General features: G+C 43.0%; 1 protein-coding gene and 1 long non-coding RNA gene across 3 annotated transcripts in view; one reads left to right on the top strand and one right to left on the bottom strand.

The window, feature by feature from the left end:
* Window positions 1-22841, top strand: part of LOC101467318 (neural-cadherin) — a 344359-nt gene extending 321518 nt beyond the window's left edge. Inside the window, exons 36-37 of the mRNA XM_076888121.1 lie at window positions 20153-20307; window positions 21485-22841. Coding sequence (XP_076744236.1) covers window positions 20153-20307; window positions 21485-22096 — 767 coding nt within the window. The 3' untranslated portion in view covers window positions 22097-22841. The remainder of the gene's footprint in view (window positions 1-20152; window positions 20308-21484) is intronic.
* LOC105941022 (uncharacterized) lies at window positions 4851-11114 on the bottom strand. Of its 2 annotated transcripts, none has more exons than XR_001167667.3 (4): window positions 10644-11114; window positions 7104-7227; window positions 6784-6857; window positions 4851-6613 (listed from the first exon to the last, which is right to left on the bottom strand). It is a non-coding gene; the product is annotated as an uncharacterized LOC105941022 (long non-coding RNA). The 2 variants fall into 2 exon arrangements; XR_001167668.3 differs by having other exon boundaries at window positions 7104-7224.
* Window positions 22842-24785: the final 1944 nt, after the last annotated feature.

Raw genomic sequence — 24785 nt, 5'->3', positions numbered from 1 at the left:
CATGTTAGCTGACAGGATCCAGTGTGGTCTCCTGCTTCTCTGACCCATCCGGTTCAGCGTACTGTGCGTTCAGAGATGCTCTTCTACAAGTAGTTATTTAAGTTATTGTTACCTATTCATATGATGAAGGAAATGTGAGTACAGAAAGTCAGTATTTTACAAAAAAAAATCTGCTAATACTTATTAACTTAAAATTTCAAGTAAATATCATTTGTTTTATATCACAGTAAAAACAGATCAGGTCATTTTGATATAAACAGCTGGATTACCAGCTGGAAACCAGCTTCATTATTAAAACTTCAGCTGGGTTTTTCTTCGTTCATCTCTCTGTAGAAAAATAGACCAGTGACTCATCATGACCTGTGGAAAAAAAAATAATGGATGTAAATCCACTTGAATTTTTAGCATCATTTATATGTAAGGAAATGCATGATTTTGTGCCTGATTTCATCATGAAAGAAATGATACATTCATGCAAAACCTCATGAAGATGAAATAATGCATGACCTCATTGCATGAACAATGCAAAACCTAATGTGGTCACAAGGGCTAGATGTTAGGACGATTCCTGATGTCATTAAAACATTGAAATGATATTTTTAGCTTGAACATCCATGGAGCAGTCTTTGAGGAGTCATGTTTCTCCTCCACTGATTGGACTGAGAGACCAGCAGCACTGACACAGTCAGTCCCCGGGGTGCTCCTCGGGGGTTCTGAGTTCAGAGCAAAGTTTCTAGTTCAGAAATGTCAGCACGGCTCCAAACCGAGTCAAAGTCCAACTGGCAATCTCTTGAGTATTTTAATGATTAATGGCATAGTCCTCTGAATGTATCATGTAGCTGGAATACTGATTCTGCACAGCGCAATGCAAATTAATTTATTCTTTTTGCTTCTTCGGGCTTTTACGTGCGTGGAGCTTTGCGTAGATATCATCCTTTCTTTGCACGCACCTCTATGCCCTCATGTTGTGTTTCAGCAGCTGTTTTTCTCTCAGGATTATGTTGTTATTGCATTATTAACTTGGCTTATTATTGCTGGCTTGACACTGACATCCAATACTTGCTTGTTTTTCTGAACACTTTTTCTCTTTAACTCATTCCAAGTTTTTTCCTTTGGAAAAAAAACATAAAGGACTTTTTATAGCAACAAAGAGCTGCTCAGGGTAAACGACAGTAATGCTACTTTTACTGTTTCATTCATTCAATTCAATTCAATTTTATTTATATAGCGCCAAATCACAACAACAGTCGCCTCAAGGTGCTTTATATTGTACAGTAGATTGTACAACAATAAATATTCGAAAGATAGATAAGTTTGCATTTGACTACAGAAAAGCAGTCAAATGCAAACTTATCTTTTTTAAACAGTCATGTCAGAACATCAATAACGTAGGCTCTATGTAAAAGATGGACATAGACAGCATGGTTTGTAAAGCGATGATGGCTATTATCTTTAAACCTTGGGAAGATTCAGCGTTACATTTTTTCCACCATGTTAATCTAAAGAAATTCAGTTACCTTCTTTTTAGGTTTTCAGGACTACTGTGACTTGGATGATTGCGAATCTACACAGACATGCTGCCACCATGTTTTTGTTTGTGGAACCAGAAGGGACTTATCAACCAATACTAGCAATCAGGTGCAACGCACTGATGCATATACATGATAATTAGCTCTAAGTAACAGAATAGTTAAAGACTAGAATGTCACACTCAGAGCCTGGTTCTGCCGGAGGTTTCTTCCTGTTAAAAGGGAGTTTTTCCTTCCCACTGTTGCCAAAGTGCTTGCTCATGGGGGGTCATATGATTGTTGGTTTTTCTCTGTATGTGTTATTGTAGGGTCTATCTTACAGTATAAAGCACCTTGAGGCGACTGTTGTTGTGATTTGGCGCTATATAAATAAAATTGAATTTAACTGAATTTCTGTCTTCTCTGTTAGTACAATTAATCAAACCCCGTTTTCTATTATTTTTAAAATTGCCTTTAAACGTCTTTATTTTTGCTGTAAATTTGTATTTTTATTTGGACATTGCTTCCAGCTCTGAAAAAACCAGTGCCTTAAATCTGCATTCTTTCCGCTGGCCAGCAGGGGGCGACTGTGTTTACACAGTCGTAGTTGTAGTGATACCAACATACATTTAATTCTATTAGCCAATCAGCAATACAGCAGCTACTATGACAAATATACTAATGAACAATACAGACGTCTGTGGATGATAGCAGCAGGTCTGAGACACGTGCTCGGTTCGGGGCTAAGACTCCATAACTGAGTATTGTTTTTAAAACAAATCTTAAAAACTGAAGTTTATCGTTTATTGTTTACACCCTTCTCTCAGAGGTTTGTAGAAATCCCAGGGAAGCACATGCAGCTTCAGGTCATTTGAAACTCTCTTAAATTAGGCTGCTTTTGCCATTTTTTTCTTGGCAGATCCTTTCAAGTTCTTTATATTAGATTGGAAGAATCTGTTAGCTGCCATTAGAGCTCTACAGAAATGCTTTAATGTGTTTTTATTTTTCTATGATACAGCAGAGGAGCTGCTGAGCATTCTTGGGAATTAGACCCTCCTCTGCCTTTTTCACCTGAGGTGATACTCTGGCTTCCTGCGAACTTAAAGCTGGGTGCTCGATCCGCTCTGTATCTGTCGATGAATAATGGAATGGGTTCCTGATCTTGCCCTCTGATGTTCTGAGGGGTTGAGTACCAGGCTGTAGTAGCAGCACCATGCTGTTAGTTTACAGACCTCCACCCTGTAGGGAGACTCAGTCCAACCACTGTAGTGTCGTCTGGAGGCTTAATAATGGTGTTTTGCTGTGGCTGGCTGGAACGCGAATGTTGAGTACCTGGAGTTCTGCCCGAAGCGTTCAATTTTTTTCTCATCAGACCAGACCTTTTGTTTCATCAGACTTTTTTTTTCTTATGCTTTCAGAGTCCTTTAAATGCAGTCTGGCAAACTTTAGGCGAGCTGTCGTGTGTCTTTTACTCAGGAGTGGCTTCCATCTAGCCACTCTACTCTAAGTGTCTGATTGAAGGACTGCTACTGAGTCAGTTACTTTTGGCTGAACAACCAACTCTCGGAAAAGTCCTGGTGGTTCCAAATTCCCTTTTCTCTGAAACACTCCAGCACTCCTCAGATCTACTTCTTTCCCCTTTTTAAAAAAATCACAGATGAGTTTCCATGAATTTATGGCTTGGCGCTTGTTTTGACATCCACTGTGAATTGTGGGGTGTTAGATACACAGATGTGGGCCTTTGACAACTAAGTGCAATCTATTCAATTTGCCTCAGGAGGACTCTGGTTTTATCCTTGTCAAATGAAATGAGTTACTATTATACAGATGCATTGCTAGCCATAAAAATCCACCTGGACATGAAGTCCTTTACTCGAATCAGAGTTTGGGGTTTTATTGTGTATTAAATTTGCTACACTGTCTTATATGAACTAATTAACCCTTTAAAGCCAGTCGGAGCGGGCACGCTCCGTTTTGCGTAACTATTTTAAAATCCCGGTAGCACTGCAACCACGTAAGCTAGCGCAATAATTTTTTTTTGCATATGAAACTGGAGGAGTTGTACTTACATCTTATGCCATCAGCTTGTCCTAAGTCACAGTTTCCTTCCACATATAGCTTTGCAAAAACTGCATAAAAAGCACTTGCAGCAACAAAAACATAATATTCCAGAAACACGCTTTGCCAATCCGATCAGCTGTTTGTAACACTTCCTACGTTGGAATAGACGTCAGAGCGAACTTTCGCATGTCCGCCATTACCTGCCCAAAACCGGAAGTGACGTCGTTTTCGCGGAAATGTAGTTTTTTACCATCAGGGCCTCATGAGCCTATACTGGTGTTTTTAAAAGTTATCTTTGACTTTATGACTTTCTGTGTCGTTTCTGGGATGCTTAGGACTCATATTGCACTGCTGGAAATAGTTTATTTTGATGCATATGCTGTTATTTTGCAAATTTGCATTATAATATTTATTTTCGTTTTTCCTGCAGTGTATAAAAATTGGTGTATTTCAAAAATAAAACTATGAAGACGCTCAAAATAAATTTCCTGTGGTGGGAAACTATTTTGTGCAACTTTTTTGTATTTACAGTTTTGAGGGATAAGCCTCTTTAAATTTCTCTAACTAGAAATATATGTAAAAAAAACAAAAACGATTTTCAATTTGTTTGTAGTTTATTGCACTTTTTTGCAATTTATGTAATTACTATGCACTTAATGCAGACATATTATAAAAATTTGGGCTATAATGGTTGTATTGATGTATATCTACTTGAAATGCTCCCAAAAATGGCACTACGGCATGTAAAAATATAATATAAGCTCTGGTGGACTTGGTTCTATGGTAGGGTTAATACTTCCATTACCATGCTGCTGCATGGTAAATGTACAAATTGTATTACTTTTTATTAGAATACCTATTTTTAATACTCTCTGAATATTTTCAGTATGTTTTAGGCTTAGAAGTGATACCATGCACATGCTAAAAATAAGTGTTTATTATAAAATGAACATAGTCTGAAAGTACACAAAGTATGTCCCAAAGGTCAAGAGTTCCTCTTTAAACTCCAGTGGCTATTTTTTAGCATTGAATGTGATATTTTTGTATTATGGTGAATCTGTTCATCATTGTCAGGTGGTGTTATTGTCATAGATGAGCGGTTTTCAGACTGTGGTGTGGGCCCCAGTGCTGGGTCGTGGAGTTTTTTGATGTTTAGGGAAAATGAATAAGCCAGAATTTAGTGGTGCAGTCACACTCATGTTTATTTAAGCAACATTCAGTGTTGATTATTGACTAAAGCTTCAGATTCTGAGGTGGGGAAAGCCAGAAAAGGTTGGAGAACCGGTTTCATAAATATTTATTTTGTTTTCACACACAGAGCCAATCCATGTTCACAGCATGCCACAAAAATACATTCTTCAATCCATGTCAAAACTCAAACTGAACTCTTTACTGGGCCACAGCAGATTGGTTCTAGGACATTTGCAGCAGTATAAGGGGGCAGATGGTTTTACGCTGGGAGGTTGCTCCTGCTCCAGTGCACTAGTTTCATCGTGTGTGGATAAAATAGCAACATCAAGACCAAATGTATGCTTACAAAAAAATAGATAAATAATCAGACAATACTGCTCAATGCTCAAAAGCCAAATAGTTATTTTGTCTTAAATAATAAACCAATCTATCGTCTAAGTGCCCCACACAGCAGTGGTCTGACAGCACAGATGCAGACTCTCTTAATCTTCCCTAAACACAGCATGGACTGCTTTTTATTGAACGCACCACCAGATATGTCTTTATATGCCATAGAATATCCCACTGAAATAGCACGAGCACCTACTTAAATCATGTAGAGATGGATTTTCCGATCCATCTAAATGATGTAAATTAAGGCTAATTAGTGTGACAGAGACGTTCTTCGCTGCACTGTTTCATGTATGCATTGGCAGAGCTTGCAGTCTGTGCTGAAGGTGCGTGTTGATGACCCTTTGTCTTACCACCTCCTCACGCAGGAACACTGAGTATTATTCAGCTTCATGTAAATACATATTGAAACTCAAAGCCACAAACAAACACACACTCGCAAAAATATCACAATAATCTACAGCTTGATTTACTATATTTAGATGAGGCGTTTTATTTAGAGACCATAACACCAAATGTGCCCTCACAGATAAATCATCACAGTCACAAGATAACTGTTTTGGGGGGGGGTTTCATCCATATTAGTTTATATTTGTTGTCTTGACTGTGTTTTAGGGATCTTTGCAGCAAATTCCATGTGCACGCATTTGGGCGTAGTCTAAGGAGCTTGGAAAGAAAAGCATCTGGACTTCTTTAGGTTTCTTGAAGACATTTCATCCAAGAAGTACTATTGGTGGAGAGTCCCAAATTTTAAGTCTCCCAGAGGAGAAACAATCAACTTCATTTATGCTTGCAGTAACATTTTAGGTCTACAACTTTTGGAGAAAGCCATCGAACAAAAACAAGCTGTTTAGGTCATCAGCTGATGTCAGATAAAAATGCCTTAAATGGCATTTAAATGCATTTTCACACATATACTTTAATTTCTCTGTTCCAAAATCAGTTGATGGTTTGGTTTCTTTTCACTTTGAGCAAACTTCAATCAAACCAGCATGCGTCACTACAGAATGCTTATTAGCCAGATGTATCTGGGACAGGACCAAGAAATTGACAGCATTTCTAGCACACAATGGCAGATGGTGTAAGCTGTGGTTTGAGGAAGGAGTCAGAGGGGACTGGTGCAGCTCCAGAACCAGACAGAACACCGTGTACTAATGGGAGGTGAATGATTTGAAAGAGGGAGCGAGGTTGGGGCATGTAAATTAGAACAAACAAGCTTGTAGTGCAGTGGGGTCATATATACAATGTGTACTGGAAGGGCAGTCTATGAGGCTCATGGAATTCAGATATGGAGAGTGGGCAATGAACCCTGGACGCTGTGGAGGGTTCATGGTTTCAGTCTTAGGTCTTTGTTTCCCCCGCTGTAAAGAACATGCCAGGCTAGTTCTCCCATCATTCAGTCCTTGTTCCTGCCTTACACCTGGAGCCGGTCCCTGGAAGCTGGAAACAGAGGATGAGATTCCCTGCAGAGATCAATAAATAAAAAAATAACAATAATAATCAATAAAAATTGATTATTGTGATTTACCTGCAACTCTAATCTTTGGCTGGTTAGATGCATGTGTAACCCTCATTTTTCAATATCACGGTTAACAGCACATTTCCATGTAGACTTTAGTGCTAGTTTGTTTACCTGCTCTTGTTTGCCTGCCGGGGCTCAGCCTGCCAGCATCTGTGGATCAAACGCAGACACGTCCCTCCAGCCATCTGAGATGAAAAGGAGCTTTTATATTATAAAAAGCCATTAAAGATACAATGATGGTGACAGTGTTTCAGGGTGGAAAATTACTTAACATGATTTCAATTCGACTTGAAGGCATTTAGGTTCAAAGAGAAAGACTTGAAAGTGCACCTTGGCCCAAAACACAAAATCATTAACTTTCAATTACATGTATATATTACTAAATCACCATGATTGTCATCCCAAGGCACTTTTCACAGTAAGGTAAATACCTTTCAGTATTTTAGATGGAAACCTCTATGACATAACTATTCTCTATGAGCAGAAGGAACCTTTTAACAGTAGGACGTCTCCGGTAGAAGCAGACTCTGGGAGGGCAGCCATCTGCCGTGACTGCTTAGAAAGACCAGACAGAAAAGAAGATCTTAGAGAGACAAGAAACAATACAACAATAAATGCTCGACAGGTTGCATCATAAGTACAGGACATGCAGTTCTCCATATACCTGCAGAAAGTGAAGGAGGAGAGAACACAGCACAAGCAGGAGGGAGACGATATATAGGTGCACCTTTGTAGCGACATTGCTAACAGTTTTCAGATTAAAGCGTGCTGTTTAAGGCAGCAGTGGCAGCTGTCACCTGTAGAGCTGGATGATTGTTCAAATACTTTGGGGACCGACACTGAACTCGGTCCATCACAGGGGAAATTTGCCTGCTGATTTTTTTATTTTATTTTTTGATGATGAAATTTCCTCAAGGCAAAAAAGTGCGCAAAGTAATTTAAAATTCATTTAGAGTCAAAGCCAGCACAATGTTCCTGAGCTGCTTTTTGTCCCTCACGAGTGCCATTAAACCTGCTTCTCACTGGGACTCAACCAGCTCCTCACATGGGCCATTAAAACCTGCATCGCCTCAACCAGCAGGCTCAGCCGGAGTCCCCTCAGTCCTTCTGAAAAATAACATTTTATTTTTATTTATGTTTATCTTTCCTGCAAAACTCAAAAGTGATGGATGATTTATTAAAAGCACTACAGAGAATAAACTGCTGATCGGTATTTGTATGTTTGTTTTGTGGCTTTTTATGTTTGCGTTCTTTGTCTTTTTCTTTGTTTGTTTATAGTTTTTTGTTTTGAAGGAAAACTCACTGCCCAAGATAAGTGGGTCAACCCAGCACTGCATAAAAGAAACCATCTATGTGAGGCAGTATCGCGTATCCTCACTGGCTTTGTTTTATGTTACTTTACTGACCCTGTATTTAAATTCGGGTCCAAAAATGCAAATGATGATGCAGTTTCTGTAATTGTGCCTTTGCATGTCACAGCATTGAGTTTTAAATCAAACAGTCAAGATGTGACTGAAGTACAGGCTTTCAGCTTCAATTCAAGGGGTTTAACAAAAGTATTGCATTAACTGTTGAGGAATTATAGACATACACAGTCCCCTGTTTTTCAGAGACTCTAAAGTAATTGGACAATTGACTGACAGCAGTTTCATGACCAATTGAGCTCTGTTGCCTTGTTATTCCATGACAAGTTAATCCAAACGTTGTATTTTGTAGCTGTTCACAGGAAATTTCAGAATGAGGTGCAGTGAGATGTTGATGCAAGCAGTGTTGCCAACTCCTCAGTAAGGAAAATCGCTATTGGCTGTCCTAAAAGTCGCTAGAAGTCGCTAAATGATGTCATTGCCTAATTTGCATAATTGGTCATGCTAATGTAATTGTAACCAACATTGTAGACGAAAAAAATAACATCGTGGAAGAGACATAAAGGGAGTAAAAAACGTCCTAAATGCATTTAGAATTTATTTAGAACTACAAATTAAATTTCTTTTAGCAATTATTGTTTTTTTTAATGTCACAATTCCAACCCTGATCCTCTATCCGGGCTTGGACCGGCAAAAGTGACCCGATATAGGCACTGTGGTGGAGTTACTTTGTGTGTGTGTGTGTGTGTGTGTGTGTGTGTGTGTGTGTTTATAAGTAGTTTTAAACCTTGTGATCCACAAAACAACATAACAGTAAAAGAAGTACTGACTGCGTTACAGTCAGTGTGGGAGCAGCGGCTTCGCTCATGCGCGATTCATTTGCAGTTTGGACGCATAGGTGAACATCTTCTGCCCTGATAGCAGCTGGGGGAGGACTATCCTCCGCCTGTGAGCGCTTTGGCACGGGCGAGGTGCCCACGGCAGCACCGCTGCTTGTTGAGAGTAAGAGCGATACGCGCTTTCACGTCAAAAAGTCGTCATAAATAAGTCTCCAATAATACCAGAAAAAGGCGCCAGATTTGTCGCTAGACGCTTTTTAGAAAAAAAAAAGTTGCTAAGGGGTCTGAAAATTCGATAAAATTTGGCGACAAAGTTGGCAACACTGGATGCAAGTGAAGGATAACATGTTTAGGCTCGAAAACCAAAGTAAACCCATCAGAGAGAGAGAGCGAAAGGTTTAGGAATGGACAGATTTTACTGGACTATTGTTGGTCTCAGTCTTTTAACTTCAAATATTTACTGTTGTTAATTTTCACCTGGTCTTTAAGTCAGACGTCATTAGCCGTGTCTGGGCCCAATCTTTGCCACAGAGTTGAAAAACTGTCAAAATTTTTTCATCTGTAACAAAATGATCAGCGTTGCTGCATTACCAGGTGTAAGAATTAAGTTTAACATCCAGGCATCCACGAAAACACAATTTATTAAATGTAACAGAGTTAGAAGTTAGCAGGAAGTTAGCTCACTAGTTTCCACCTAAATATAATATAGCATGATCTGACTGAGAGATTTCTGAAACAATTCAAACGTACAGCTCTGCTATCACTTCCAACATAAATGAAGACAGAAAACTAAACAGCAGTGACGTTTGTAGGGTTACTGAAGTTGGGCTAGCTGGTATATAATGATGTGCTACATGATCGCTAGCAACACAGCTATGTTAGCATAGCATAAACACAGTGAAGCTGGAGGATGAACGCTAACTTTTTTCCACTCGATAAAAGTTAACGTGAAGGTTCCCGATGGTTAGGGACAAATGCAATCGCATAGCAGGATGCTGTAAACGGACCAAACTTCAGTCAGGAGAACAACTGAGATAATCCATCCACAATACGAGGTTAGTTTTAAAAACTGAGCTTTAAAATAAACAGTGGTAATAAAAACTGAGAGAGGCCGACAGTGATCACTGACTGTTTTTAGGAGCTTGTAGATTAAATAGAACAAGATGCAAAGCAATAAAACATGTTAAAAACACAACATCCTTATTAAACGCAGAGTAGTTTGGGCCCGGAAGCAGGATTCATCACGTCATCACTTAAAGACCGGATTACGATCTTTTCAAATTTGGATTAGTTTGATTGTTCTTACCTCTCAGCCATAAAAGGGTGATGGGGTATTGTCGTCACCCTGCTGGGCAGACACCTAACCATAATTATATCTGCTGAAAATCTAGACCTTGTATTCCAGTGAAGTTTTCCGAAACTCTTCTGAATGCAATAAGTAGAGAACGAGGTGTGTCTGTCTATCAGTGCGCATCATTAGCAGCCTGTTTATCTGCAGTGCATTCTCACAGTTAATGTCTGCGCCGACTGTTTGTGGACAAAACGCTGATTGCATTTATATTTTAACGGTACGTGGATCTGAACGCCCCCCCAGGCCGCTTCGGATGATCTGAAATTCCACACTCGATGAAAGTGAACACTTCAACCCAACAAGAACAGAGTTCAGCGATCCAAGGTGCATGCTGATGTGTTGGAAAACTCGCCAGAATGCGCACAGAATTAAAAGTACTGAATGAAGCAAGAAAAAAAATCTATTTTTAATTCTTACCTCTCCACAGCAAACGTTCGCTGTAGCTTCTCTGTCTGTTTGTACCCCGTGCTCCAAAATGTCCCAGTGTGAGGGTCTATTCATAGCCGCATCTTTATCAGAGCGCAGCTGAGATACGACTGCACCTCTATGACACCACTGGCACAATTTTTTTTTACAACAGGAGGTGGAGGATTAAAGAAAGGACACATTTTGATCAATAACAAGAGCAGTGGAGAGTGCAAAAGATACAAAGACTCGCTGAGCACAGTTACCTTGAGAAAGCGAACAATACAGAAAACTAAGCTAAGACATTGGACAGATACTGGCCTTGGATTAAGTGTTTTATTAACTTTCCACGCAGGGCTTTACTGCCCTGTGAGCTAAATGAATTACATTCAATAAGTAATAAGAATAACTTTGGGGGCCAATTTACTTAGTTTTTTATGCATGAATATAGTCAGTGTGGGAAGATTTGTATTACTACAACTGAGGGGCAGTTTGGCTTCCCAAACAGTGCCTGGAAATTCAGCGCCTGCAAGGAATCCATTATTAATGTTCAACCCTATCATTTTCCGGTACATGTAGTCATTTAACTCCAGGAACCAGAGGAAAAAACAAAAAGAACTCATTGCACCTGTGAATGTGTAGAGACGTTGTCTGCTGCATATTGGTACTGACCTTAAAATCCTGTTTAAAATATAGCACAACAAAAAAAGCAGCGAGAAGAAGAGTAGTGATAGATCAAGCCCACAGAGACAGATGGCTCCAGTAAGCAGAATTATAGTTTGATGAGGTAAAATCCATACTATATTATTGACCTGTGTTGACGTTCTCATAGACACTGATCTCATTGCAGGGCAGCTCGGATATTGATTGTCTGACTGGAAATCCCATTACACACTCGCTCATTCAGTGCCATTTGAACTGCTGAAGGTACGATGGATATCCCTGCTCATCACAGAGAGTAGCGGCATGCCACCTCGCTGCACGCAGTCTTATAAAGAAAGTCGAGTTTTAAGGGTCTCTATGCCCGACATTTACTTGTTAGCAGCGCTTGTAACACTCATCGTGAAGCGAGCGACGGGCTGGAAGTGAAGTGGTTTAGGCGAGGTTTTAAGGAGCGTGCGCGAATAGCCCAGGGCGTCTGTTGAAGAGCCAGAAATAGCTGAAGGGTTTGACCTAACGTAGCGCTTGTTGTTAAAGTCCAATGGAATCAATAGACACAAACTTTAAAGAAGGGGTGGAGCGGCTGAGTGGAGGAAGAGAACCGTTAGAGGAGTTTGGACGGAGGGAGGGCGAGTTGAAGGCAGGAGTAAGAGTTAAGCAGAGAGAGTGAGAAAGGAGTGATGGTCAAAGACAGCACAGGACCTTGGAGGCAGTGTAAACAAATAAACACATAATCTTTCTTTTCAGGCTCGCTCTTTACTTTCTCCAGCACACACACACACACACACACACACACACACACACACACACACACACACACTGTCAGAAATACCGATCAAATTCTCCATTTCTTTGTTTGCCCTCTGGAGAAGACTTTGAACAGAGCAGATTCTTCTTGTACACCCTGACCTCCAGCTTCCTTGCTCACCTCCCCGTGGAGCTCACTCCAGCCACCTCTTCACACACACACACACACACACACACACACACACACACACACACACACACACACACACACACACACACACACTTGCTTCTCAGCAGAGGGGAGCAGGAGAAACATAAAGGCATAAACTCCACCATCATAAACTAAGCAGTAACACACCTCTTATATTTCCAGATTATTTGCTTCAGTCTATAGAGGTTGTATTTCTCTTCGTATAGGCCTGTGCCATAATGCGAAGGATATTGATTCATGCGGTGGAGCACAGCAATCTCACGTCAGCTTAGGATCACATTTCTTTGTGTGCTTTGTCACATCTTTTCTTTTGTGCTGTGGGAAAAAGAAATGCTTAATGAAGCGTTGGTTAGCCTGCACAAATGTACGTGTAACTCATAGTGAAACTGGATTTCTAGTCGTTCATTAACCGCTCACTGTTTAAAAGCCTTAAAGCCTCTGAAAATGTGGGGGTTGGAAAAAGAGGCAGTACACTGTGAGTAACCATAACAAGCAAATTTCTTTTTCAAGGTCATCTCCTTCTGTAACGCTGGACCCCGTTTAGCTCTCTTACTACACTTGGATCACTTGCAGTCCAATGCACTGCCAATTTCAGCATGGTCCTCTAACGTGTGCAGAGAAATCATCTGACAGACGATCATCACAGGCGATGGGAGCTGGTCCCAGCACAAAGTTTAGGACTGTGCTCAAGGTTGTTTTCTTTTTGTATTTCACAGGTTTGTGCAACATGAATTTGTCTTTCAGGCTCAATCTGTCAACATTCATTCACCAGCTATTTAATTTTGTATCTATATTTATATATATATAATCCACCCATTTCATGGTAGCAACACAATGCATTTTAGCATCTAGGCAACAAGGTTAAACTGAGTATCAGAATGAGGGGAAAAAGATGACTTAGGCAACTTGGTGTGGTTGTTGGTGCTAGATTCTGAGTATATCAGAAAGAAAATAACCAGTGGGCAGCAGTTCTCTGAGTGGAAATGTCTCGTTGATGTCAGAGGATAATGCTTTAAGCTAATAGGAAGGCAACATTTATCAAATGACCTCTGCAGTCGCCAAATCTCAATTGAATGGAGAACCTTTGGGATGTGGTGGAGCAGGAGATTCACATCATGGAAGTACAGCCAACAGGTCTGGGCCACATTTGTGATGCTGTCATGTTAATGTGGAGCAAAATCTTTGAGGAATGTTTCCAGAACATTTCCTGGCTACATAATGAAGCATTAGGTAGTTCTGGGCTTCACAAATGCATCCTCTGTCGTTACATTGTAACACCCAGGGTATCTCAAGATATAAAGGGCTGTGTTTAGTCATAGTATAAAGTAAATGTCATTTCACAGATATAATACCATCATATGTCCCAATCGTTTATAAAATGCTCCCATTAATATTGATTGATGTTGTCGTCAAAGTATCTATGAGCTCTGCTTTGTTTACATTCTGCTTCTACTACCAAACTAATGTTGGTTATATAAAAAAATATATAAAATGCCAGCCTTGCAGTTGGTGTATTTATCTTTATTAACTGCAATACTGACTCTGCTTTTGTGTGTGTGATAAACGGTGAAGTGAAACCTTGGAAAGTGGAAAATGCACAGCAGAGAGAGTAAATGGTCTGTATTTGTATAGCGCTTTACTAGTCCCTATGGACCCCAAAGCGCTTTACACAACCTGTCATCCACCCATTCACACTGGTGATGGCAGCTACATTGTAGCCACAGCCACCCTGGGGCGCACTGACAGAGGCGAGGCTGCCGGACACTGGCGCCACCGGGCCCTCTGACCACCACCAGTAGGCAACGGGTGAAGTGTCTCGCCCAAGGAAACAACGACCGAGACTGTCCAAGCCAGGGCTCGAACCGGCAACCTTCCGATTACAAGGTGAACTCCCAACTCTTGAGCCACGAGTGCCTGTTTAAACGTCTGTACCTGGAAATGTTTGTGTTTGGCTTCAAAGGTCTACTTCCATGATGGTATTCTATAAAAGGACATCTTTTTTCTTTTTACGTTGCAATTCTGATGTCCATCTGTGCAAAAATATGTTTTTTCCTCTTTCCAAAAACTTCCTGCCATCAGGGTTCCACAGCCCACCCCTGTGTGGCCCCTCAGTGCATTAAAAGTAAATGTTTTAGGTCCACAAGAACAAAAGCATCTCTCACTACAAGGTCAGCTTTCAGAATTGGCTGCCTGCAACTTTGCCGTTACCCCAAAGTTACATTTCAGCTTTTGGGCTCAAAGCACAGGTGTTCAAAACAGGACTTCCAGGGAACTATCTGAAAAAGCTGCAGCACCAAACACATTGCAAATATGCAGCAGGAGTCTACCTTGAAGGGGAGATGTTCAGCCTGGTTCTGTAAGAGGTTTCTTCCTGTTAAAAACGGAGTTTTTCCTTCCCACCGTCACCAGTGCTTGCTCTTTTCAATGTATTATGGTGGAGTCTTTATCTTACAAAATAAAGGCTTCGGAGTGACCGTTGCTCTGATTTGACGCTGTATAAATAGAACAGAATTGAATTAAATTGCATTGAATTGAAACATAGCTCCACCGTGCTGCTGTGCCACAGGTGGTCAGAGTCCACAGGGCACCCTTATATTGTAAATCTTTAAAAACACTATCTATTATTTTGTCCTGGCTCTTGCTATTGTGCATTTTCCTCTCAATGGCCTTAAATCCTCCAGCCGTGTAATCTCATTGGCTCTGGGCACCTCCGGGCTGCTGGACCAGCTGCTTCTCCACATTGTTTCGACTCATTTATTGTTTCTGTCTTGGGGAAGCTCAGGGCACCTCACAGTAAATGAGGCTCATTGCAGTCAGGGCAGGGGGACTGAACCTGTGACCTTGTTTTTGCCAGTTCACTGTCTCTCGAACATGAAAGCAGCCACTGCAGCAGTCAGACACACGTGGGCTCTCCTGAAACAAAAGTCTTTTTTCTTTTAGCCCCTTTCCCCCTTGTTCTTGTTCACTCGCCATTAAAAGCCATAACGCCCATCTTAAAATTAAACAGCAAATCTCTTGAAACAATTTCGTCTTATATATCTGCCAGGCGCTGGAGTTGTGGTGAGGGGGGACAAGATGACAGTAAATGAATATTGATTTTTCCTCTCGTACTGTGCAGCTGGTTTCTGGCTGAGTGAATTTACTCTTACAGAGTTGTCAGAGGGTGGGCTGTTTAATGGGGTGTTATCAATTCACAGAGCGTTTGAGTGCTTTCTGTTGGTGTGCTTACATGATGCAGTGGCTGCTGGGTTTTAGTTATGATGTAAGAGAAAGACATTCAGAGTTAAAACGCAGGGGTTGATGCAGAAGAAGAGACCGTGCACGTTCAGATGGGTTTGAGTTGTTTAAGATTCCAGATTTTTCACGCTCGTGTCTTACCTCGGATTAATCGGATTTGAGCAGCTTGGGTATTTATAATGCTGCCAGTTGTTGTATGTGATTGCTGCTGTTCTCAAATGTGATTAAACACAGCTTTCTGCTGCTTTTGAAAAAAGGGAAGCAGATTTGAAGATAGCATATGTCTCTGTGAGTAATTCACTCAGTTAATGACGTCTGCTTGTAAATTATTAAATATTATTTAAACACTGCACTCCAGATTCTACAAGTTGCCTCTTTTGCAGGAAACGTGTTTTGATTCGGTTGTTTGATTTGAGAGTGGCGGGAAGTGCAGCTGAATTAAAGGGAAAAAATTAAAGCGTTTGTGTGGGTGTAAAGCAGGTTAATATTATGGAGAGGCTTAGAGTAGTATTATCAAAGGCGAGAGGTGATAGGTATGAGACAACATACGGGGGATTTGTTAGACATTTGAAAAGGTCACAGCAACACTACAGTGAGAAAGACGCAGAGACTGTTTGAGCAGAAAGTGTGTGTGTGTGTGTGTGTGTGTGTGTGTGTGTGTGTGTGTGTGTGTGAGAGAGAGACACCCAGTTCATAATAATCTTTATTTATCTTTGACTGGGCCCAGGTGAAGCTGCTCAGTTCGCTCTCTGCGTGAAACGAGCCCTTTCAGCGCCCCTCCCTTTAAGCCCACTAGCTAATTGGCTGCCCCTCATAAACAAAAGGGTCAAACAGCAGGTGGGTGGGGTTGATGTTCTCATAGCTATGGTATCTGGCAGGCATGCCCGGGATATTTAGGACAGCTTGAAGCCTGTGTTTCTGGCTTACAGCATTAGTTTCAAACTTGTTCTGGCATGCTCCTCGTCAGAAGCCAGAGAAAGGTCACAGCCCACAGTTTTCATCCATTATCAACAATGAAAAAAGGGTCTACAGTGAAACGCGGCATACGTTGAATTTATTTAGAAGTGCAAATTTTACAGCACGATAGCAGGACCGTCACCTCACAACAAGGTGCTGGGTCGGAATCCACCTTTCTGGGCGGGGTTGTGATGTTCTTCCTGTGTCGGTGCAGGTTCTCTCTGGCCTCCTCACACAGTCCAAAAAATGTTGTTTAAGTTAATTTGTGATTAGAAATAGGCTGTATGTGACTGTGTTGGCCCTGTGATAGACAGGCGCCCATTCCAGGATGTACCCTGACTGGTCCACCAATACCAGCTGGGACAGGTTGAATTGGATAACTGGAAGCCTGACCCTGACTGCGGTGGCTCTGGGGCCCACTCCACAGTTTGACAATCAGTGGTTTACAGGCAGTACCTCAAGCACAGGCACGAACAACTGACAGCACCTGCAGTTCTTCTATTGGCCACTAGGGGCTGTTCAAGCAAGTGAATTCCCATAAGCTGCCATGTTAAATGTTAATCGTCCTGGTCGCAGAACACTGGACCAGCTCTTTATCCTCTCGAGGATACTTGAGGGTGCATGGGAGTTTGCCCAACCAGTCTACATGTGTTTTGTGGACTTGGAGAAGGCATTCGACCGTGTCCCTCGGGGTGTCCTGTGGGAGGTGTTGCGGGAGTATGGGGTGTCTGGCCCATTCCTACGGGCCATTCGATCCCTATACAACCGTTGCAAGAGCTTGGTTCGCATTGCCGGCAATAAGTCGGACTCGTTCCCGGTGGGTGATGGGCTCCGCCAGGGCTGCCCTTTGTCTCCGGTTCTGTTCATAATTTTTATGGACAGGATTTCTAGGCGCAGCCAAGTGGCGGAGGGCTTTCGCTTTGGTGGCCTCAGAATCTCATCTCTGATTTTTGCAGATGATGTGGTTCTGTTGGCTTCATCGGGTGAGGGCCTCCAGCTCGCACTGGAACGGTTCGCAGCCGAGTGTGAAGCAGCGGGAATGAGGATCAGCACCTCCAAATCTGAGGCCATGGTTCTCAGCCGGAAAAGGGTGGAGTGCCCACTCCGGGTCGGGGATGAGTTCCTGCCCCAAGTGGAGGAGTTCAAGTATCTCGGGGTCTTGTTCGCGAGTGATGGGAGAAGGGAGCCGGAGATCGACAGACGGATTGGGGCTGCAGCTGCAGTAATGCGGACGCTGCACAGGTCCGTCGTGGTGAAGAGGGAGCTGAGTGTAAAAGCGAAGCTCTCAATTTACCGGTCGATCTACGTCCCTACCCTCACCTATGGCCACGAGCTGTGGGTAGTGACCGAAAGAACGAGATCGCGGATACAAGCGGCAGAAATGAGCTTCCTCCGAAGGGTGGCTGGCCTCTCCCTTAGAGATAGGGTGAGAAGTTCGGCCATCCGGGAGGGGCTCAGAGTAGAGCCGCTGCTGCTCCACATCGAAAGGAGCCAGCTGAGGTGGTTCGGGCATCTGACAAGGATGCCCCCTGGGCGCCTCCTGGGTGAGGTGTTCCAGGCATGTCCCACCGGGAGGAGGCCCCGGGGCAGACCCAGGACACGCTGGAGAGATTATATCTCTCGGCTGGCCTGGGAACGCCTTGGTGTTCCCCCGGATAAGCTGGAGGAGGTGGCTGGGGAGAGGGAGGTCTGGGCCTCTTTGCTTAGGCTGCTGCCCCCGCGACCCGGCCCCGGATAAAGCGGATGAAGATGGATGGATGGATGGATGCCATGTTAAAATGTCCAGTGTAACAGCATTAAATGTTACAGTGTTAACACCTTAAATGTGATCAATTCTGGTTCCAAAACACTAATGACCAGAGACCAGAAAGCTAAAACCAGTGAGTGTGATTACGTCTGTCTTTTATATACAGTCTGTGGATTATTTTTATGTAGGCTGAGCTCACGAGCACCCATCATGACAGAAAAGCATAGTAGGTTCCCTTCAAGGTTAAATGTGTCAATGATGGGAGTGTAATTAATTCCAATAAGACATCAGGCGGCTAATTTTCCTCCCTCCCATTATCGAGGCCGGTATCAGTACCCTCTTAATGCCGTTTACAGTCAAACACTGTCAGCACTAAGTGAGCCGCCTATAATCCGAAGCATGTTCAGTGTCTACAAAGCCTGTCAGTCACATGGCTATAATTACCTCTAACTACAGTGATGCTAGCAGATGTAAAGGTTGTGAATAATTTTAAATTAGCATTTTAATTAGGTTCACATGTTTATTAGTCTTTAATTGAAAATCTGATTGTGGCCAGATGTGTCAGCCACTGATATGATGTTTAATTTCATACTTAATAACTATTTAACATGATAGAGGCGACGCTTCGAGTCAGCGCTGTAACTGATATGATTGTAATGATCCAGTTTCTCAGAGGTGCAGAATCAGGGAGTTTGTAAAATGTGGTTAAAGAAAAAAATAAAATGAAATTAACGTGCCCATGAAATAAAGTACGGCATTCATTGGGGGAAAAAGGTCAGCTATTGCACTTTTATTTCATTCAGCGAATAGAAAATACGGTCAAGACATTGGTGAGGAAATTAAAATTGTGTCCTTCAACCTTTTCATCAAAGAATCGCAAAGTTTCAGCAATCGCAGCCGTGCTTACCTTGGACCTTGTTAAGGTAATCTGCTTCTCAAAGCTCCTCCTGTGTTGGTTTAGTCTGACGGTATTTTCTTACTCACTGTACAGTCCAGCTGTTACTACAACAGCTTTATGAGGAAATCAGTAAGGCCACGTTGTTATCCATCCAATGGATGAAGAGATAAACAAACAGCCTCGCTTGGTTAAGATCCCTTTCACTCTGAGCAAATCAACTTCTTTGGCAGATGGTGTCCAGCATCTTTTATTTGTTCTACGTCTCATAAATGTTCTTTTTGACCCAGACTTTGATTTGTCTGTCCATCACGCTTAGCCGCTCTCTAATCTTTGCAGCTCTACCTGGAACGTCTCGTCCCTGTTGACACGGAGAGTAGTGTTTTGTTGCCTGTAATGAAGGCGCCACCTGAAGACCTATGAGGTGTTTGTTTCTCAGCCTAGAGGCTGACCTGCCTTCTAGCTCAGTTGGTCATGTGACCTCCTTTGTTTCTGTTTAAAGACATTTTTCGTGTGAAAATATTTTCATGAAATATGCCTAATTTTTCAGAAGGAGAATGCAATGCCCGAACTCGGAAAGGCCACAGTTCAACAACCAAACAGCCAAATTCATCACTGTTTTCAGCAGCAGATCAGGCTTTTATCATGATAAACATCCAGCCTGCTCTGAAGCAGGTAACTATAGTGATCTAGCCAGGTGAGAAGAAGTACCTCACTAACCCATTAATCTCACTTTGTTCTGCACCCCCGAGGTTTCCCAAGGATGCACGAACTCACTCATGGCATTTTTGCCAATCTTGAGAAAGATTTTGACTGTCACAGAGATTTTTGCCAGTCCTTGAAATATATTTTGTTAAACACCAGCAGCAGAACACTTGTTAGATCAAACTCTGAAGCGTCACTTGATTCCTAACACGTATCACGTCTCGGCTCGCACTTTTCTCAAATGATGCTCAAGGCCATCTCCATCAAGAGCGCCTGTCTCTGAGGGCATATCTTGATTGAAGGATTTTAATCATTTAATTTGTAATGCTAATGCCTTCAACACCGTCTTGTCTCAACTGCAGTGCTGCTACTGGGCATTTTCCTCTACACTCGCTGGAGGTCCTACAAAGGGCTGAAAGAGGGCGTTTACCACGTCACGGCGCATCACGACGGCTGGGAGGACATCCGGGAGAACGTCCTCAACTACGATGAGGAGGGCGGTGGGGAGGAGGACCAGGTACACCCCTCGCACGCTCACATGCATGCAGACTGTACCCTTTGCTGGGAAAGTTATCAAAGCAAATCAGAAAGAAACCTTTGTGCACACATACACAACTGTTAAAAGTGATGTTCAGTATGTAACTGCTACATCGCCACGTGCTTGCTTGAAGTTGAGATGTTTTAATTTTGATTTCAAAGACTTTTATTTTGGAAATTCTTAGCAGTGGATGTATGGCAGCAGCTCTATAATGGATTCTGTCAATTCAATTTGGAATAAAATCCTGCAGTGTGTGCGCTAGCGTTTTAATTAGGCCCACGCAAAATCCTTATCTCCTCTCCACCAGCCAATGTAACCCACAAGCACTCAACGGTACTTAAGAGCTTGCATAATATCACAGCTTTGATCGCAACAAACACATGTGGCTGCTGAAATCATTGCTGAAACACACACAAAGAGGAGGAAAAAACACTTTCATATAGAGATCCTTGTCTGGCCTTATCAGTACCCCAAAACCTTCAAGATTCTGTCCGTTACCTGCAGTCAAACAAACACACACACACACACACACACACACACACACACACACACACAGTACTGATCCCCTATACACAGCAGCCACTGTGGTTAATTCTCTGGAGTCTTGTTTGAAATCGCTCTAGAGGAATAAAAACAGCACTCATCACATAATCAGTTTCACAAAGCGACCCACGCCTCCTCCTTGTGCATCATTTCTTCCGCCGCCTCCTCCTCCTACATCTTTTTGCATCTCTGCCACCCTGGTTACAGTTCTGGTGGAATCACATTAGTACCAAAGTGGCTGCTGCTGCGCTACATGACAAAGTAATGGCAGCTGTCTGCAGTGGAGAGAGGGAGAGAAATGTCCCTCATCTTGCTCTTCTTCTTCTTGGTCTCTCACATGCATACAGAGATATTTCGAATTACAAGTTTTCTGCAACAGTAAATGGAGACAGATTGGAAACTTAAATAGGTGGAACATTCACAGTAAACGTTGTGGGGCGAGCCGATTGTTTTTCTGCTCTCTTTTCATTTTTCTGCTTTCTCACTGTCACATTTCATTTTTTTCTGCCTCGTCTTTCTCCCCCAGACAATCAGTCCCTCTCTGTTTTTACAGCTCCTGTGCTAACTCAGACTTTTCATCTGCTTTTGTGTAAATGTGTGTGTGTGAGACCAGAATGCCTACGACATGGCAGAGCTGCAGAAGTCCCTCCAGCCGAGCCCGGCCCAGTCAGTGCAGTACTGCCGCTCTAGAGCCTTGCACCACCCTCCTCCTCCCCACCATCATCATCACCATCACCTCCTCCACCAGGCGCCCCCCGTCCCACCCTCTTCCCAGCCGCTGGACCCCCTGAGCCGGACAACCAGCTCCACAACCTTGCCTCCCTCTGCAGCTTCCACTTCCTCCACGGCCACCACAACGACCAGTCTCCGCAGGGACGTCCCCCCCACCAGGCTGCCGGCCCAGGGCCAGGCCCGTCCCTCGCAGCTAGCCCGTCGTTCCCTGTCCTTCTCCAGCCAGGATCTGGCCCGCTACCTGTGCGAGATCATCCGCGATGCTGACCAGCATCCAGACACGGGACCTTTTGACTCCCTGCAGGTCTTCTCCACCGAGGGTGGGGGCTCGCCTGCCGGCTCCCTCAGCTCCTTCAGTTCAGCAGGGCTGGATGGAGGCAGCAGCGGAGAAGGGGGAGTGGAGGCGAGGAGGGAGGAGACGCTCGGGGAGTGGGGGCCTCGCTTTGAGAAGCTTCGGGCGCTGTACGAGCGAGCCGAGGCCAGCGACCTCTGAGCTCCAACACAAACTGATTGGACCCTGATAACGGGGCCGCCCAAAACAATCAATTAGCAGACGCTTGGCGGCGACTCAGGCTGGAAAAGCGAGAGACTGGCCGACAGAGAGAGTCGCTCCACGCGCAGCACTTTGCTGACAGCTGACACGAACTGTGTTGTATTTACTGGATGATGAGACCCGTCAATCAAAGCGGGGGCCTAAGAGACAGATGAAAGTGTCCCAATGAAAAGAGCCTGCCGCTCTGCACTCACTCTACCTTGGACGGCAATTTTGCAGGAGCAGACGTTATCAAACCTACAAGTCAGGTTAAATGCTTCAGAACGTCAGCCTGCACTCGGGCTACTCATCATGATGGAGCTTAGCTTCACTGTCGGAAAAATCTGTTCCAGTCACAGACACTAAAACCCCAAATTTCCTCGTGTGTGGATGAGCTGCCAGCTGAAGGCAGAAAATATGAAAATGTTTTGGCCAGGATTTTTTTAATACATACATACATATATATATACCTGAGCAACTCAATGCCACTAAATGTATTTTTAGCACCTTGCTGCTCTGTAAATAAATGTCATGTATTTCACACTGTTACACGATAAGTCAGTGAAGATGAGGTGGATCATACTGAGTAGCCCATCCAATGCAGTTTCACTGTAGTGGACACATCGTGTTCTCGCTGCCTGGCTGTAAACAGCTTCTGTCAATGTTTGTATGAGAAAAAAAACAAAAAGAAGTGCTTCGACCATCACTGGTTTCCAGGGTGAGATTTTTTTTTCTGGTAATGTGTCTTTTGCTAGGTTGAGTAATTCTGTATTGGTTGGGTGTTTCAAGTTTCAACGCTCCATGGGTTGTAAGACATCAAGCTTTCTACTTAGTACCGTGCCCGCGTCTTCATTTGATTTCCTATTCTCATTTGCGCTCCGCCGCTGCTCGTTCCTCCTCACCCGGGGGAGGGTGCACAAAAATTCAAACATCTTTGTAACAAAGAAATGCGAGTGGACGTGTGGACTGCGGGAGGGAGGAAATGCTCGCTCTGTTGCTCTGTTCCGTGCACGCTGTTCCTCTGGCATACCAAATGTGGCGGCTGCGAGAGACTATTTTAACAGATGCTCGGCAGAATACAAAGTACACAGAGCTGCCTTTCAAGGTGACTACTCAATAAACATAAATGGAGGGAAGAGGGTAAGAGATATTTATAAGGATTATATATATATATATATATATATATATATATATATATATATATATATATATATATATACACAAATATATATACACAAATATATATACACACAAATATATATATATATATATATATATATATATACACAAATATATATATATATGCTTGTGAGCTGTGATAGCTGTGCCATATGCAGTTCACGCATCCATCTATTGTGTCTTGCTAAATTAGCACATATTTCTTGGCTGAAACATTAGGAGGATTGTGGGTAAGAGAGCTGCAGGAACATGTCATTGTGCTTTTGTTTGTTTTTTTAATGTCGAAACTGTGAATTATCCCTCCAGCTTCTCTCTCTCTCTCTGCAAGACATCAAGCTTTCTACTTAGTACTTAGTACCTCTGCAAAAAAACTAAACACTTTGTCTTAAAAGAACAAAAAGGCAAATAATAATAATAACGCAGCGAACGAGAGTCTAAAAAGGGCACACTTCCTTTCACATTTTTAAAACAAGAGAGAGGATTGCAGGGTAGGGGGCTGAATCAGAGAGCAAATGAGGGAAGGGAGTGAAGCGGAGGGAGCCCAGCCCTGTGGAGAGATGTCTCACCAGTGCACCACGGAGCACAGCGGCCCTGTGGGGGAGCCGCCGAGGGAAGAGATGCTGCAAGCAACAGTTTCCTGCATAACAGTTTGCTGCACTGCAAATGGGATGAACTTAAAAAGTCGTGTGCCCCCACCCACATGACCCCACAACCTACGATTCTCCCCAAAGTTCCAGCGTGGCTTCTTCTGGCGTTTCAGCCGCTGGATTCTGCTGGAAGCAGCAGCAGCATCAGCAGCGCTCCCTTCATACCTTTTTTCCCTTCTATTTGTCTTCACGCTGGCAGAGCTGAGCCTGTCGGCAGAGAGCAGTCAAAGGGTAGTAGAGTGTGAAAACATGTCAGGCCACTAATCCTAATAGGAGCTGATGGCCCGCTGTCATGCTGGAAAAACCAAAGGAATGTGAGGAGTTTCCAAAAAAGAAATGAGTTGACAGAGGAGTCGATCCCCAGATTGCAGCTTCTTTTTCAGACAAACGCTTTCCGAGCAGCGGAGGCAACAATGCAGCTTTTATAAATAAGGGCATTTCCAGTCAATGATGCCTAAAAGTAAAAGACATGCTTATCTTTCAGGCAGTGGGGAGTTCCTCCAGAGTGATGCTTGTATGTTGCTCTCTGGAGAGCGTCCGAGCCTGAGCCCCACACACACAAGGATGAAAACACTTCATGCTTCACTACAGCTGTAAGGAGCGGAGATTCACTTCCCACCATTCATTTGTAGCATACGACGGCTTCTTCAGTGTTGTGTTCTGGGTGCAGACATGTTGTGAACAATGTTTTTACCTCATTTGTAAGTACAGAGATAGATACATTCAAATTATTGCTTTTTTTTTGCCAAGAAGAGCAGCATAGATTTAAAATGTGCCGCTTCAGAGAGGAAAAAGAAATCAAACGAACATATTTTTATCAACAT

The sequence above is a fragment of the Maylandia zebra genome, linkage group LG1 (assembly GCF_041146795.1).
Source record: "Maylandia zebra isolate NMK-2024a linkage group LG1, Mzebra_GT3a, whole genome shotgun sequence".
NCBI lineage: Eukaryota > Metazoa > Chordata > Actinopteri > Cichliformes > Cichlidae > Maylandia > Maylandia zebra.
The sequence above is the reverse complement of the archived record's forward strand: the minus strand, read 5'-3'. Positions and strand labels throughout refer to the sequence as shown.